General features: G+C 50.8%; 1 protein-coding gene across 1 annotated transcript in view; it reads right to left on the bottom strand.

The window, feature by feature from the left end:
* The window catches only part of KIF26B (kinesin family member 26B), a 373684-nt gene that overhangs the window by 216565 nt on the left and 140405 nt on the right, over nucleotides 1-16714 (bottom strand). The window contains exon 3 of the mRNA XM_037069373.1: nucleotides 14978-15517. Coding sequence (XP_036925268.1) covers nucleotides 14978-15517 — 540 coding nt within the window. The remainder of the gene's footprint in view (nucleotides 1-14977; nucleotides 15518-16714) is intronic.

Genomic DNA, 16714 nt, shown 5'->3' with positions numbered 1-16714 from the left:
TACATCGGACCGGATTCATCAACGGTCATTATACTGGCAGTTTTCAAACACAGTAATAAATGCTAACAGCATCATACGTGCAAAATGAGAGAAAATAGAGCGAATCCGGGCAAATCAAGACAGGGCCATTTATGTGGATAGGCATTTCAAGTAGCTATTTTTGAAATCAATAATCAAAAGTGCCTAAATCTAATAGTCATTTTTGTCTCACTTTTCAAGGAAAAGTATTTTCAATCTATATGCTTTTCTACTCTTTCAAAAAGTTACCAATCTAGAAGGAAAGTCAGTATATAAATCTTAGAAAGTGATTTTCTTATACTACAACAATACTACTAAAATGTTTGTAACATCAGCCTTTCTACTCAAGGATTCATTCTCACCAGATACTAAATGTGAACTTCATGCACCGGAACATTCCAGGCACAAGAGTCTCCACATCTCTGCTGAAAACCCCTGCAGTTAAGCCCTGGCTGGTGTAGCTCAATGGATTGAGCGCAAGCCTGCGAACCACACAACCACGGTTCAATTCCCAGTCAGGGCCCATGCCTGGGTTGCAGGCCAGTTCCCAGCAGGGGACTCACGAGAGACAACCATACATTGATATTTCTCACCTTCTCTCCTTCCCTTCCCCTCTAAAGATAAATAAATAAAATCTTTATAAAAAAAAAAACCCTGCAGTCTCATGAGATGGGCACCAAAGTCGCCAGGGAGAGAGAGAGGTATGACTTTGTTACTCAAGGCTTCAAAATGGCCTATCCTGGCCTCAAAAAAGTACAGATTAAACCCAAACCAGTAACTGTGGCCCAGGATGCTGACCATTTCCTGGGTGAATGACAAGAGGTTGCGTGAAGCAGATGAGGGAGAAAAGGGGAACTTGAACTCAGTCGCTGACACCTCCCCTGCCGCCCAATCTGCAGGGGTCACACCCACTCCCAGGCACCCTGTGGGGACGTGCCAGGACAGCCCTGCCCGCTGCCAGCACCGTGCATGCAAGGGAGGCTGGGAGGGGTTTTTAAAGGTGGAATCAAGAGCTGGGCTGAAGACCCTGGCCAGGTAGCTCAGCTGGTCAGAAAGTCATCCCGAGATGCCAAGGTTGTGGGTTTGATCCCCAGTCAGGGCACGTACAAGAATCAACCAATGACTGCATGAATACTACATTTTCTCTCTCTCTCTCTCCTCCTTCCTTCCTATTATCCTTCCTCTCTCTCTAAAAAAATCAGTACTTTTTTTCTTAAAAAAGAGCTAGGCAGGATAATACACCCTCTCCTTCATCCACGAATACACTATTTACTATTTATTTCTAGATTACTGCTCATATAAAAGTTCACCTAATTCATAGCTATGTAAATAACCAACATTAAACTGCATTTTTCCTGATACTTGGATGGAATTCGTACCTGGCTTCCACCTATCTCCCCCGGCCTGACATCTGTGTTTGTCTGGGCCCTGACCCCAGAGCGACCACAGCACAGCTGTGCTCAGGGACCACCCTGCAAGAGGGACTGCGCTCCTCATCTTTACTCGGCGGCACCTGACACCTGGCACGCAGTGGCGTCTCCAAACACTGGGTGAATGAACCTCTGACTGGGATATGTTCTTCAACGGAACTCTCTCTCCCCTCCCAGGCTCAGAGAGTGACACGAGGAGTGGGGACATCTGTCATAGGTTAAGCTGATGAGGTTATTCATCACTTACCTTATCACCGGACAGCTTTAGAAAGGAGGCTGGCTCGAGGTGGACCCAGTGCTGAAGCAGGTCTCACAGCCAGGTCAGTGGATCCCGATGACCCTGGCGGTGTTTACAGACTCCAAGAGCAAGGTGGGGGCGGGGGTGGGGCAAGATTCTTCTGCTGGTGGGCGGTCAAAGGTTTGTCCTCCAGAGCTGCACCCAGGCCCTGAGCCCACAGCCGTAGCTCGGGGCGTAGCTCCTGCCCACCACCGAGGGCACCCACGGAGTCACTCCCTGCCACTCCCTACACACAGCACTGGCTGCTCTGCACCCCCACCCCCCACACTCTGGTGCAGGGAAAGCAGAGACGCGTCAAACGGCCCATCATCCCACACCGGCTTCCTGCACCAGGACTCGCTGATCATCGGCAAAGTCCCGTGCACGTGTCTAAAGCCACAGCTGTGCTCTGCGGCGCCAGGAGCTAGGACAATGCCTGTCTCCAAAAATGTTTGCTGAACGGATGAGTAAATGAGTGACTTTATGCCATGTGGTGATAACATAGTGACCCTGCTGTTCGTATCTTGGTGCTGCCAGGACAGAAGACACAGCAGAGAAAACAAAGAACCAGGGCCGGGAGTCCTGGGTTCCAGAAGAATCGGCTGCCAAGGCTTCTCTGACTCGGCCGGCCGCATCTGTCCCTACGCCCAGTGCCGCCTCGTCTCTAACGCCCCTCACTCGCATCACACCCAGCGCCCACGTGCCCCATCCTGACTTACCTGGCCTCTGCCCTCAGCCGCCCCATTCACATCTCCCTGGACTACACACCTCTCACCACCCATGCAGCACCCAACCCACACACCAGGGAGTCACCTTAACTGTCCTCTTCGTCCCACAGCCCACCCATACCCAAGGCCTTCGGGCTTGGTTTGAAATAGCCATGAATTCTGTCATCCCTCCCCAACCCACGCACCTTCCTGTCGCCTTCTCCGGGCCCCTTCCCCTCCCAAAGCAGTGCGGGGTGCTCCCCCGACCCAGGGCCCAAGTGTATCAAACCCACACATGACAGCGAGTTGCGCCCGGTGCGCCACAAGGACATTTAAAACCTGCAACACCTGACTGTGCAGTCAGGGGCACTGACCTCATTTCCCTTAGACTGTCAGATTTTTAAAAATAACAGCCGTCCGGAGTGAATGCCCTGTCTTGGACCATAGAGAGTTGCATCTTATTTGTCACATCGCATGAGGTTGCATCTGATTGGTTAATTCTTGGTACTGGCAATCCTTATATGTATGTATAGGCACCTGATTTTTTAAAAAGTCACTTTGGAGCAAAAAGTGTAGGTAAGTACTATTATTATTGTTTGTAAACCAATCAAAATTATATCTATTTTTGTCAGATTGGCAAAAAATGCATTTTGGGGGCGTGCTGCAGATTTCAGTGATTAGTTTATATGTGCCAGGGGATGAGCGAGGTCGAAAATCGCTGACACACGGTTTCTCGCCACCTAATTAGCAGGCACCTTGGACACGGCTCAGGGGTACACCCCATGCTTTGCCTGTATTCAGTGCTCCACCTTCGTCTTCTGCTTCCACTCCCAACACACCAGCTTTGTGGCACCTCCGTGCCTTTGTACATCGCTCCTCTTTCTGCCTCGCACCGCTTTCCCCAGACTGCCCCCTAACAACGGGGGTGCTGGATGTACCAGTACTCTCGGAGGACCGTGAGTGCTCGCTTTGTGGGAGTGGGCCCTGTCCCTTTACGATGCGTGCGTAGTCAGTAGGTGACGCTTACGTAGATACCATGCTAGTAACAGACACACCTGGTAAGACGTATAATGGTTACTGAACTTAACACATTTACACCAATTAACCCCAGATGCTGCGCTGGTTCCTCTTCCACTTACCCTATTACGTAGTTACAAGTTAGCCGCTACTCAGGAGAGGCTGAAAGTCTCACAGTGTCCAAAGGAGAGACTTTCTTTGTGATTACCGTTTTCACCCTCACTGCCCTCCCTGCCACAGCTTCTGTATAAATTGTGAACAAATAACAACACCAACTGATCTCCATCGCAAATCCTTTCACGTCCTTTGCCCACCCATCCTCGGTGACGCAAACTGTGATCCACTCAGACTATAGGGGTAAAAAGGAGAGAAAAAGTATGAATAATTTACAAGCTAAGTAATTAAGTCTTAGAAATCTCAAGGGGTGATCGTGTAACTTAAAATTAAAAAGGAGAGAGAGAAGATGTGAGCAGGAGAGGGGAGGAGGATAAAGGCTGGGGACCGTGGGCTAACTATGAGCAATCATATGGATAGAACCTGCCGCACAGTCAGATAAAGCCAGGAAGGCCTCACTGTTTACTATTAACACCAAACTCACTTGTATCCTTTTACACGTGTGGAAATGCCAGCTGCCAAACTGCTTAATTCTAACAAAGAACTAAGTCAGTGCTCAATAAAACATTTGTTGACTACATTTTTCGGCAGCCTGTGCAGGTCGGTCTGTGCACGTGAACCTGCACCTTGGATCCCCCACCTCTGCAATGCGGTAAGTGGTAGATACGGACGTGGAATTCAGAGTGACAGCCCTCGCACTCTGTCCGCGCCCTAGTCTTCCCAAAGCTGGTGCCATGGCGATGGCGGCACACTTCCTGCCAAGCGTTCACGAGCCAGACGCCCGCTCGGGAACAAGCTGGTGCATCACCACCTGGTAAGGCTTCTAACCAGAGGAAAGCACCTTTCCGCTCCCACTTTTTCCAGAAAGCCTCAGCTCCCGCCACGCGTCTTTTCTACCTGGGATTTGTGGACATGAGTTCTCTCACACCTGCGCCCCCTGTCCCTCTCTTCCATGTAAAGGACTCGATGGAGCGCTTGCTGCTTGCACATGGCCGCCTTCACGAACTATGACTAACGCTGGTTATTTGGACAGGGTGGCTGGAGTGGGCCACCCAGCCTGACAGCGGCCGTGCCTCCGCTGGCACCTGCAAGGCTACCGAAAACACTATTTAGAAAAAGTGCCATCTGTCCTTAGAGGGAAACAAACCCCTGATGTCTTCAACAAAAACCACAGTCTGCAGCCTCAGCTGACACGGCTCTGAACACACCTCGAGGCGACAGTGTGCCCCGCGCAGGAGCTGGGCACCAGGCATCCATCCTGTGATGACGACTAAAACCCGAGCTGCCTCACGGTCGCACACAGGGGACATCTCCATCTCCCAGGCCCGCCAGTTTGACCACGGTCTTCCGGGGGGCCGAGTGTCATTCCAGGTGTGTGTTCCTCACCTGTAAGCGCGGCTAGGCTGTAGAAAGGGCAGCAGGCCCTGCTCTCCGCCCCACACACAGCCCATCTGTGTCAGTTCTGCACTATTTCTCAGTATGGGATATCACTTTGCCACTGTGTGTGCAACTTCATTTAAATCCAGTGCTTAGGGCTACGCCCTGGCTGGTGTAGCTCAGTGGATAGAGCACAGGCCTGCGAACCACACGATCGCAGTTCGATTCTCAGTCAGGGCACATGCCTGGGTTGCAGGCCAGGTCCCAGCAGGGGACGCACGAGAGGCAGCCATACATTGATATTTCTCTTCCTCTCTCCTTCCCCTCCCCTCTAAAGATAAATAAACAAAATCTTCTAAAAAAATAATAAATAAATAAATAAATAAATCCAGTGCTTAGAGCTAAAAAATATATATTTTAGAATGAAGGAATTCAATCTTCCCGGCACTCTCAGGGTACCATGTACTTCAGATGCTTGGACACTATAGGAGAGGACATTGAAGGTCTGCGTGGTCAGAATGTTACCCTGTGAGCCAGATGTTGCATGCAGAGCTGGGTGTTCTTTCCACTATGCCAAAGCCAAGTTCAGTTTTCAATGACGATCTGTTCGGGCAGCAAGGTCCTTTCTAAAGGACGTGTGTTGGGACACGGAATGTAAGGCCACATGGAGCGGTGAGCACACCACAGTGTACACGGATGTCACATTATAATGTCACATGCCTGAAATTTATGTGTTATTGACCAACGCTACCCAAATGAGTTTAATTTTAAAAAGACCGCATCATTGAGAAGGAAATGACCCCTGTTCCGGCAAGCTAACATACGTCTCACTAGATAGCGGCACTGCTAACATGGCTTTTTTCAGGGGTATTGTGGCCCATCTTTGTCTCAAGCTTTGTCCCCACAGGCCTCCCCACCGCCCAGTGAGATGGCACACAAGGCATTTCTTCTGCACAACCGCATAGAGCCATACGACATAAAACCTGACTTGGAATTCCTCGTGACACAGAGCCGCCCAGAGAAAAGTTGGCGGAGGCTGCCGTGGGTGACCGCCCCAGGAAAGCCGCACACCTGACCTGTCAGAGGGGCTGACCCCTTCCTGCAGGAGGGCGGTGGGGAGAGGGGACTAGGGCCCAGACCCGTGCTGGAACCGCAGCTCTGGCATGTCCTCGCTGTGTGACCTTGGGCAGGTCGCTTGATGTCGCTGGGCCTCTGACTGACATCTGTAACTCACAGGCCATGTGAACATGCCCCCTTTGCTAAAGGTCCAGTCTTCCCACCGATGCTCCCTCACAGCCAAAGCCACAGGACTGCGGGAAGCCGGCCTGGCTAGGGTCCCAGAAAGTGGCAGACTGGCTCACACTGGCCATGCCATCCCCACACTCCGGGTGACAGTCCTTCCTGAATGCGGATGTGACTACTCCTGCTTGCTTTCCACAGGGCCCCTTCTTCTGCCCAGTCTCTCCCAGTCACTCAGACCAGCTGCTAAAAGGCAACTCTTAGACACCACTGGCATTGGGGCACTAGTAACACATTAAATCGTCTCCTGAGCCCTAAAACTGCTGACTAATACACCTCCCAAACACCTCAATTACTCCCTGGGAATGACTGAAGCACATGAAATGCATGATTCATTACCTAATCCTCACAAATACCTCTCTGAGATAGAGGCACGCTAATTTGTCACGCTAAAGACTGTTAACACAGTAAATCTCCGATGGTAACCAACTAGATGCACGCCTGGGGTGGGGTAGGCAAGGAGAAGACTTTAATTTTCCAATTTACTGAAGACTGCCAGTTATAGCCTATTTTTAAAAGAAGTATCTGTATTTTATAAATAAAGATATAAGCGAATAATAACACAATTATATTTCACCGTAGGCAGGTAAATTATAAAATTATCTATTGTTACCGTAAGTAAGAAAAGCAAGAATGAAAGATCTAAGTACTCTTTCGAAGCATTCCTTCAATAAGAATTGTGGTCTGGGCCGAACTACTTGATATTTCAAATTAATTCCAAAATAATGAGGTTTTACTCTTTCGGATTTTTTATTTTATTTCTTTCTTCCTTTTTACTGAATTTATTGGGGGTAAGACTGGTTCACAATTACATAGGGTTCGGGTGCCCGATTCCACGATACATCCTCCACACGCCACCATTCTGCAATTTTTAAATGAATCAGGTGTATAGTTTGCCTCCCCTCCTCCCTTAAAAAGGTCTTCAAACAAGGAGGAAAACTGGTCCAGGAGCCTTTCAATACTTTATCAACTTGTTTTATTTAGAACCTGACCGCCTCCCGTAAGACCAGGGGCACTATGGGAACTGGGTCTCTGGCCATGTGCACAGGTGGCTGGTGTTTTCCAAGTTGCTGGGTAACATTTATTTCATGTCCTTGATCCTCGCTTATGATTTTGCTCTTGCTTCCTTATCCACCATCGGTTCTTATTTTGGGAAGGAGGGTCCTGACTCCTCTCAGGCTCGAGCCATGCAAACCTGAGTTGCCTCAAAGTGACGTGAGCGGGGGGTTACAGTGTTTCAGACATGGTGCCAAGGATTCAACATGCATTGTCTTGTGTCATGTCCGTAACAGCTCCGAGACCTTCTGGGGGAGAAGACGCAGACACATGGCCGTTCAGACAACTGCCAGGGCTCACGCGGTGAGCAGGAAGCTGGGTTTCTGTCTGGTGCCTGGGCAGCAAATCTGGCGTGACCCCCACATCCAGTCCCTCACTGTTCCAGACGTGGATAAGATCATTGATAAATATCAACTCCAGACTTTCTATAAAAATACTTGTTTGCTCTTAAAAAAAAAAAAAGCAGTAGCTGTTGTTACCCCTCAGCCAGCTCAGAGGGCAGTGGGGAATTCCTTAGCTCTTTCCCCCAACTCTATAAAGAAAGCAAATATTTTGCCTGAAGAAACCAACACTGGGGAGGATGGCTCCAATGAGACAGGATGTGACAGGAATCGGAGGGAGACCAAAGACAACGGTGAAAGTCTACAGCTGGAGATTCTTCTCTCGGGCCAGCCCTCCAAAGCTGTGGTTCTGGACCCATAGGAGGCAAGCCAAGGCCAGGGTCCCGCCCCCAGGTATTCTGACTGGATCGGTCTGGGGCGTGCCTTAGGCACTGGTGTTTTTTAAAACACTCCCAAGGGATTCTAGTACACACCCAAGGTTGAGAATCTCTGGTGTCAAGCAAGGAAATTCTCCCATTGCCCTACTCCAAAATCTCCAGTAGTTGCCTTCTGCTTACTGACTATAAAAGCGATCCAACCAGCCCTGTCCGGGTGGCTCAGTTGGTTGGAGCATCGTCCCCCACCAAAAAGCTTGCGGGTTCCATTCCCAGTCAGGGCACATACTTAAGTTGCAGGTTCAATCCCCAGTTGAGGCACATACAGGAAGCAACCGATCAATGTTTCTCTTTCACAATGATGTCTCTCTCTCTCTCTAACGTCAGTAAACATGTCCTCGAGTGAGGATTTTAAAAACTGATCCAATGGACACATTTTGCTCCACGATTCTCCACGTGCTCTCCAATGTTCTGGGTCCTCACGATGGTGAGAGTGACCACCGAGGCCAGTTCTGTGAGAGCCCCTTGTATCAGGTCAGGGGACCCCGCGGGGAAGACAAGCTTCCTCCTGCCCACGCTCCAGTCTCCCCACGCCCTCCAACCCAGCTTGGGGTGTCTGGTGCAGTTTCAACAGCATGAGAGACTTACGTAAGCTAATTACTAGCTACCCATGCAGAGTGGCTGTGGTGGGCTTGTTAGTATGATGCTGTAACCACAGGGACATCTGAGACAACTGAACACCGACCACGCAGGATGAGGAACCCCTCACTCTGCAGAGGCACCCGAATGAAATAACTGACTTGCTGATGTGCTGTGCGATCCAACGGGCAACACAGTTTGTCGGGCAGAGTGAACGGCCCATGTGCTCGGCCGTCCCACAGGCTTCTGCAGCGACCTCTCCGTCCGCAAACCTCACCGGCTCCTGCTACCAGGCTCTTCAGCTACCAAACACTTACTGTGTGTGTCAGTTTCCCCGTGCTGCTGAAACAGAGCACCGCACACTCAGCAGCTGAAAACCACACTCGTGTATTTTCTACTCTCTGAAGTCCTGAAGGTCAGAAGTCTCAAGCGGGCCTGCGGAGCTGCTTCTGGAGGCTCTGACTCCTGGGCTTTTCCTGGGTTGAGAGGCTGCCTTCGGTCCTTGTCTGCTGGCCCCGGCCTCCATCTTCAAAGCCAGCAGCCTAGCATCTTGCTGCTTTTCTGATCTCGGCTTTCGTTCTTGCACCGCCTCCCTCCGATAAAGACTTTTATGTAAATCCTTAACTTGATCACATCTGCCAAACACCCCGTGTACTACCCACAGGTGCTGGGAATAGGGACACGCATGTGTTTGGGGACCCTTATTTAGCCTGCCACACAAGTAAATGACTGGATAAGCAATGGTGCTGAAATTTCCTGATGAGGTTCGGGCCGTAGCCCTGCCTGCAGGAGGCAACGACCCCTGCGTAACCTCATGCTGAGCGACACCTCCTTGAGAAATCCTCAGTCCGTGACTGAGGACACAAACTGGTCCCTTTCCTTGCGTTCGGGGTTTGTCATTCACCATAAAGATGAATGCTACTCCCTTGACCATCTAGGAACAGGAGAAAACAAACACCCACGTTGCTCTCAAAGCCTCTCCGATGTCATCTGTCAGACTGGGATGTCATCCGTCAGACTGTGATGTCATCCGTCAGACTGTGATGTCATCTGTCAGACTGTGATGTCATCTGTCAGACTGGGATGTCATCTGCTATTGCTCTGGCAGGGCCGAGACAGGGCCCTGCACATGCTTCGGGGCAGGGGTGGCTGAGCGCAGAACGCGAGTGGGCACTGCCTACTCCAGACCCACTGCGAACGCCTAACCCTGCTCCCCCTTGAAAACTGACTCCGTGAGGGCAGAGCACAGGTACACCCTGCGCCTTGGACATCAGCCACACTGGGACACATGCTGCTGGGTTCCGGGACTCCACCACAAACGGGCCTCTGAGTGCTGGAGAATCGGCCTGCCTGCCTCCCAGAGTCTTGCCTCCCTTTCCGGGGCATTAGGAAGTCCTCCAAAAGGGCCAGCACTGCGTCTCTGGCCTCCAAAAAGCCCATTTTGGTCCCCCAGAGGGCCTACAGCTGAGCAAACACCGAGTTGGCTCCAGGTTGGTGCTGCTATCACACCCTCTCACTCATGTACCTTGAAATGTCAACTCCCATAATGCCTGTGCTCTCCGGGCACAATTGATTTCTAAACACACAGGAGACAATCCCACCCTGACTTCAGCTCAGTCTAGCATCACCTGTGACGTGGATTCAATGGACACCTTTTGAGAGAACAGGATAACCTCCACCAAAGGTGTTTTCCCTTCACTGGAGGAATGCACCCCGAAGGACCCATAATGCATTTATTACTTACTTACTAATCTAACATCTGGAATTTCCTTGACAAGTTCAATCTACCAAAACCCTGTGAAACGATGCACATCTACCCTTTCAAATGTCCCTGGATTGAGTGTGACATCGAACTGCCACCTGGATTCTGCTCATTTCACCCAAGAGTTTATCTTGTACCACTAAGATACTTTGTGTTGAAGATTAGTTTGGAGCCAGCAAACTGGGGTTTCCACCCAAAATCATGGGGTCTGGATAAAATGTTTTGGCCAGGATTTTTTCCCCTAAATCTATAGCCAATCATTTAAAAAAAAAAACCTTCATGTTTTCCTGCGACTGAAGTTTTCTCTACAGAGCAGCCACTTCCGCACGTGCTAGCCACGGTGAGGGGCATGAGAACAAGATGGACCCATGCCCCCAAAGAGTCCCTGATCTAGCAGCAGAGATCAAACTCAGATTTGGGAAAGTTCGAACAAAAGAAACTCCATGCCTCTCAGCCTCGGGGTTCTCCTCTGGCAAGTGGGGGGCACCAAAATAGATCATCAGTATTGGTGCCCCTTATCATTCATTAAATAGTTTCATTTTATTTCTTACCTGTCCTCCACAACGATCTTACAAGGTAAGGACTTCACAGGTAAGAAACGAGACTGAGATGTTAAGCTCCAAACTGAGAGCTGACAACTGATGGAGCTATGGACCTGAAGGAGGCAGAGCAGGCCCCATACCTCCCACCCTCCTACGGAACATGACTCTGCATCATGACTCGCCGTGACTGTGCGTGATGTGCGGTCTTCCCCACAGCCCCTTCACTGTAACGGATGTACATTACCATGTGACGTAAAAGCGGCTGCCATCCCAAAAGGAGGTAACTAATTGACAGGTGACCACAAGGAGCTAATCCAGGCATGTCTTTTCAAAGTCAAAACTCATGCAGTCAAATGAGAACCCTAGAGCATTCTCTGGCTCTCACAGATGTACACAGATTGTGTCAAATGCCTGCAAACAAATGAAGGAGAGTCTTTCCTCGGAAGGTAACGGAAGCTTATTGCCCCGTGAAGTGGGTAATGGGTTGGCGGATCTGAGGGGCCTTCCTCTCTGTCACCCGTGCGCCCTGCTCACTGTCAGACAGCCTGTCCTCATCCTTGCCACGCTCCTGAAGCGGCAGAAGAGCAGGGTCCTCGTCTCCCTGGCTTCTAAGGGCTTTGAGCTGCGAGTGTGGAGCAGAACGCTCAGTGGTGACAAGGTCTACATGCCTCCCTGCCCAGGCACCAGCTCTGGCACTGACCCAGAGGCCGTCTGCTCCGTGTGGCAGGAAGTGGGGGTCCAAGCGGGCAGGGAAAGTGAGGTCAGCTTTCAGAGCGGCCAGCCATCCCTGCCCAGCCAGCAAGGCTGTGAACTGCGGAAAATTTACTGCAGGGAGATGGCTGTAGCAGGAGACACCCAGTCTGGCCGGTTCCAGAGTCCTCACCGCAGGGCACCAGGATGACCTCCATGACACAGGGACACTGATTCACAGCCAGGCACCAAATCTCTTTATCCCAGAGATTGCCTCTGATCCCTTTAACTGCCACTCAGGGGAAATGCATGCATCGGTCTGTTCTTTGGGGGGCAGGGGACGGGGAAGAGGCCATCAGATAGACCCAGGACAATCTCAAGTTGGTGGCTTGCATGAATCATTTTTGTAGCTGGCTTCAAGCCACAGCGACACACCTCTGCACCCAGGGAGGACCTGGGAGCCCCTCTGCGTGTCCTCAGTGCAGTGTGGGCATCTCTCCACCTCTGCACTCACCCCCCGCCCAGCTTGTTGTGGGAGGTGTACCTGCCTCCTCCCCTAAGGACCACGGGAAAGAAATCTGGGTTTCTAACCCAAAGCAGGAGCCCCGCCCGACACCTAGCATAGTGCCTGGCACGTGGTTAGAGGTTAATGAACATTTGTGATTGCACAGGAAATTCTCTCTCCTCCGAGGTGGAAAGAGGAGAGGAGGAGCGGAAAGAATCATCGCACAAACAGAAATGCACCACGACCCCGATCTTCCTTTTAAGCAGCATCTCTAGCTTCCCCCTGCCACACACACGCACGCACGCACGCATGCACACATGCCCACATGTGCACACACACAAATTTTCTCAACACTTGGACTATTTTATGTGAAAGCACCACTTCCAGGTTCTTTTGTGCTGCTTCCCTGTGCTGTGCAGCAGCTGAGTCCTCAACCTTACACCTGCCCGTGTTACAAGAGCTTGGGGGCCCTGGAAGGTGACGTGGGGGTTGTCTGTGTAACGGGGTCACGTGACAAGCACAACCCAAGACGTGCTGAAAATACAGTCTGGCTAGAAGGGTGTGCACCCTGGCATTTTACATGTAGTAGCAAGAACCCCACCTCCACGAATTGATGCCTGGTTCTATAAGTCAGGACACATTTGTATAATGGAGGGCACTTACGTAATGGAGTATTAGCCCACCATTAGGCATCCCATTTTGGAAAAATGCCTAACGGCATGGAGAAAATGCACCCAGCATACCAAAGCAAAAAGCAGACCATGGAGTTGAAAGTAATCACACTGCACGAATTGTGGGCACACAAACGACTTGGAGGCGATGGACCCAAATGTTACACAGTCTATTGCTTGGTGGTGGTGATTTTCAAAGTTTTATGTAAATGTTTTCATATATTTTTATTTTACAACAGGCATGCGTTACTTTTTGTACTTTTCCAAATAGCAGGTTTCACAATTGCAAACAGAAGTGTGTGACTCACCAGTGGAAAGAAGCAATTGTGCCCTTGGCCTAGACACTCATGTTGAAGTATATGACAATGAAGCCCCACCCCAGGGGCCCCTGGCTCCTCACATATTTATATCCACCACCCAGAAAACTCTGCCCAAAAGCAAAGTGACAGCTAGGCCCCTGTCAGTCAAACTAGGAGTCCTCTTATTTGGTGTGCCCTGTCTGCAAAGGAGCCGCACTGCAAAGTGTGCCCCTGGAAAAGATGTGGACAGGAGACAGCTGAGAAAGCTGGAAGCAGCTACGGTGGGGCGGCCCCTTCCCCCGAGCGGGAGAGAGCCGGTCTGGATTCTAAGGAAGATTGAACATCTGCCTGCCTCCCTCACTGGCCTATCACAGGGTTAAATAAAATGATACATGCACTTTGTTTTGTAAGCTACCGAGCACTCAGCAAATCACCGTCCAGCGGTCCAGGAACGCTCACTTCTTAAGATAATGATCCATGCACCCAACCTTCTTGCAAGATATCAAGAGAAGCCATCTATCCTTCCTCTTGCAGTCTAGACAAGTTACCAGGAAGTTTATCGGCCACGTTGAACTTACGTTTCCCTGTACCTTTGCCCCACGTAATGAAGACTGTGCTATGTGTTCACTCAACTTGTTTCTTTTTTTCCCTGGACAAAAGGCACAGATTGACTTTCCCAGCCTCCCCCAAGGGCAGGTGGGGCCAGGGGACTGGTTCTGGCCACCGGAATGTAGATGGAAGTTAAATACGCTCCTTCCAGACTGGGCCCCCCGGCCTGCCTCTCTGTGAGATTCTCGACATCTTTCTTCCCTCGTTTCCCGGCTGGTGGTGCAAGATCCAGCGGAAGGCACTGAGGCCTACGCAAAACAGGGGCAAGTTAGACAGAGAAACCAGGGTCCCTGTGCTGTCGAGGAAGGCCACCCACCAACCAACCATCGTAACAGATACAAGTAAGAAGTAAGCCGAGATCATATGTCACATCAGTTACCTGCCCTAACTAACACGTTCCAAGACCCTGGCCACCTCTCCACTCCACGCAATGGTGCAGGGAACAGAGAACGCATACCTTAAACCCAACCCTCATTCAACTCAGCCAAGAACAATGAAGAGAAGTTTTTTGGATTCCTTGGCAGATTTAAGACATGCTGTCTCATTTCTACAGAAAGACTTGGGAGTCTGTGCTAATTCAAACAACATAAAACGGCAGAGGTGGACAACACATCCGGTAACCTAATCGCAGCAGCACTAACGCGGAGTCGCAAACAGAAGGGTGGTGGCCCGTCGAGATGGGAGAGGCAGCAGGGAGCCCACACCTCTGTCAGACAGTGTGGCCCGTGAGAGGGGGCAGCTCTCTGTCACGGATCACTGGCTTCCCATGTATTTTATCTTTATAGAGCAACGGCCACTGGGGCTGGGTGGAAATACTAGGCTCTGGGTTGCAGGTTCCTNGATTTAAGACCTGCTGTCTCATTTCTACAGAAAGACTTGGGAGTCTGTGCTAATTCAAACAACCTAAAACGGCAGAGGCGGACAACCCATCCGGTAACCTAATCGCAGCAGCACTAACGCGGAGTCGCAAACAGAAGGGTGGCGGCCCGTCGAGATGGGAGAGGCAGCAGGGAGCCCACACCTCTGTCAGACAGTGTGGCCCGTGAGAGGGGGCAGCACTCTGTCACGGATCACTGGCTTCCCATGTATTTTATCTTTATAGAGCAACGGCCACTGGGGCTGGGTGGAAATACTAGGCTCTGGGTTGCAGGTTCCTCAAAAGTCAAGAGTGGTGAAAGGAAGTGTTACCTACCCACATCTCTGCTCTGCCTCCAACCAGCCCTTCTTGTTGTTGCTCAGAGGTTACTCACCTGGTAAGGGTACAGGGTGACCCCGTTGGTTCTCGAGAGGGACCAGGTGCCGTCCAGGTACTGGTGAGCCTGGATGGCCACTGAGTTGAGGATGTTTCCATTGCTGGGACTGGTGGCCATCTGGAGGCTGACTTTGGCCTGGTGGGTTGGGGACACACTCTTCTTCTCTGCCCCATTGCTGACTCCAAGGCTGTTGGGTTTGCTGTTATGCTTGTTGGTGACAAAGGCCGTGTAGTTGGAGGAGGCATAGGAGGCGGGCACAAAGGCCCAATCCCTGGGCTGCGGGAGCCCACCCCCGTGCCGGGGCCCCCCCAGGGCGGGGATGCTGGGGAGCGGTGGCGGCGGGGAGCCCGGCGAGCCGTCGTGGTGCTCACTGCCAGCTGCCTGCTCCAAGGTCAGCACCATCTGGATGGCCTCCTGCTTCAGCTGGTTCAGGTGTGTGGCACAAATGTCACAGCGGTTGTCCCTGTCATTCCACGCCTTCCGGATGGTGTTGGGGACCTGGAGCTTGTCATGAATTACAGCTGAGAAAGCAGGGTCCTGGAAAACACACAAGCAGAAAGAAAAGAGAGCCTGTAATTCAAGCCTGGTCAGTGCGGTTCAGAGGCCGATCTGTGTAACTTAGGCCCCAGATTTACTCGAAGCATTTGATCGACATCCAACAGAAATGAACACCATACTGGCAGGAGTGCCCCTGGGGACAAATATATTTGACAAATGCAACATTTTTATAGTGGAGACTTAAAGAATCAAAAAAATTAAAAGATTTCCAAGTATCTTCCTTGCCAGGCCTGTCAAGTAAGAACATTCTGGATTATTCTTGTGTCTACTAAAGGATTAGAACTGTCCCTGGATCCCTCCAAAGTGTGCATTAAGTAGGCACAGACGTATGTCCAGGCGTGACAGGTGAATGCCTTCATTCTGGATGAACACAACGTGGCCCCTGGCCCCGGTGAACCATGGGAAGTTGGTAACAAACGGAGGTGCCCCCTGTGGCCCAGAACAGAGACTCCAGTCTATGAAAACCTGGGCCTCGCTAGCACTGTGTGCCAAGTGCCATTGGAAGGAAACCAAACTCAGCACACTCTGGACCAGAGACCCGGCCAGCTCCAGCAGCCCCGAGAACCACTGCAGATTCACTCTGCTGACCTTCGCCCCGTGGCAAGCTGGCCATACCGGATGTTGGTATATCTGACATTCTGATCGATTAGAAGAAAAATATCTCCTTGACAAACAGTCCAAGTTAATTTTCCCCACAAATTTCACCCAAAACTACCATTAAAAAACTCTTTAGCTCAGAAGCCTATATCCAAAAGAAATCAGAAAATTAACGAGGATGATTTCTCTCATTTACTCTGCGTTAATCTTTCCAAGAATGCAGAGCTGCAGAGAAATAAGCACTAGATGTGTTAACTGGGCATCGAAATATTTGGGTTCTAGTTCCAGTTCTGCAGGAATGAGCTGTGTGACCTTGGACAACTTACTTAGCCTCACAGAACTTGTCATCCGTCACACAAGGCCATCGCCTACCTTCATTGTCAGGTCCTTCCATCCCCATGGGTCCATTTGTAGGGAAATTGGAACCAAAGAGACAGTGTCTCTGTGCTGGGCAGAGTCACTGTGCCATGGTTGGGGCCTGGCTGAACCCTGGAGGTTCAATGGTCATTGCCAATAATTAATGGGGCCTCTCTCCTGGATTATCTTCCTCAAGGACATTAGAAGAAAATGTGCCTCGCT

The sequence above is a fragment of the Sturnira hondurensis genome, unplaced genomic scaffold (genome assembly GCF_014824575.4).
Source record: "Sturnira hondurensis isolate 20B ecotype Veracruz unplaced genomic scaffold, ASM1482457v3 Scaffold0018525, whole genome shotgun sequence".
In the NCBI taxonomy this organism is placed as follows: Eukaryota; Metazoa; Chordata; class Mammalia; order Chiroptera; family Phyllostomidae; genus Sturnira; species Sturnira hondurensis.
The sequence above is the reverse complement of the archived record's forward strand: the minus strand, read 5'-3'. Positions and strand labels throughout refer to the sequence as shown.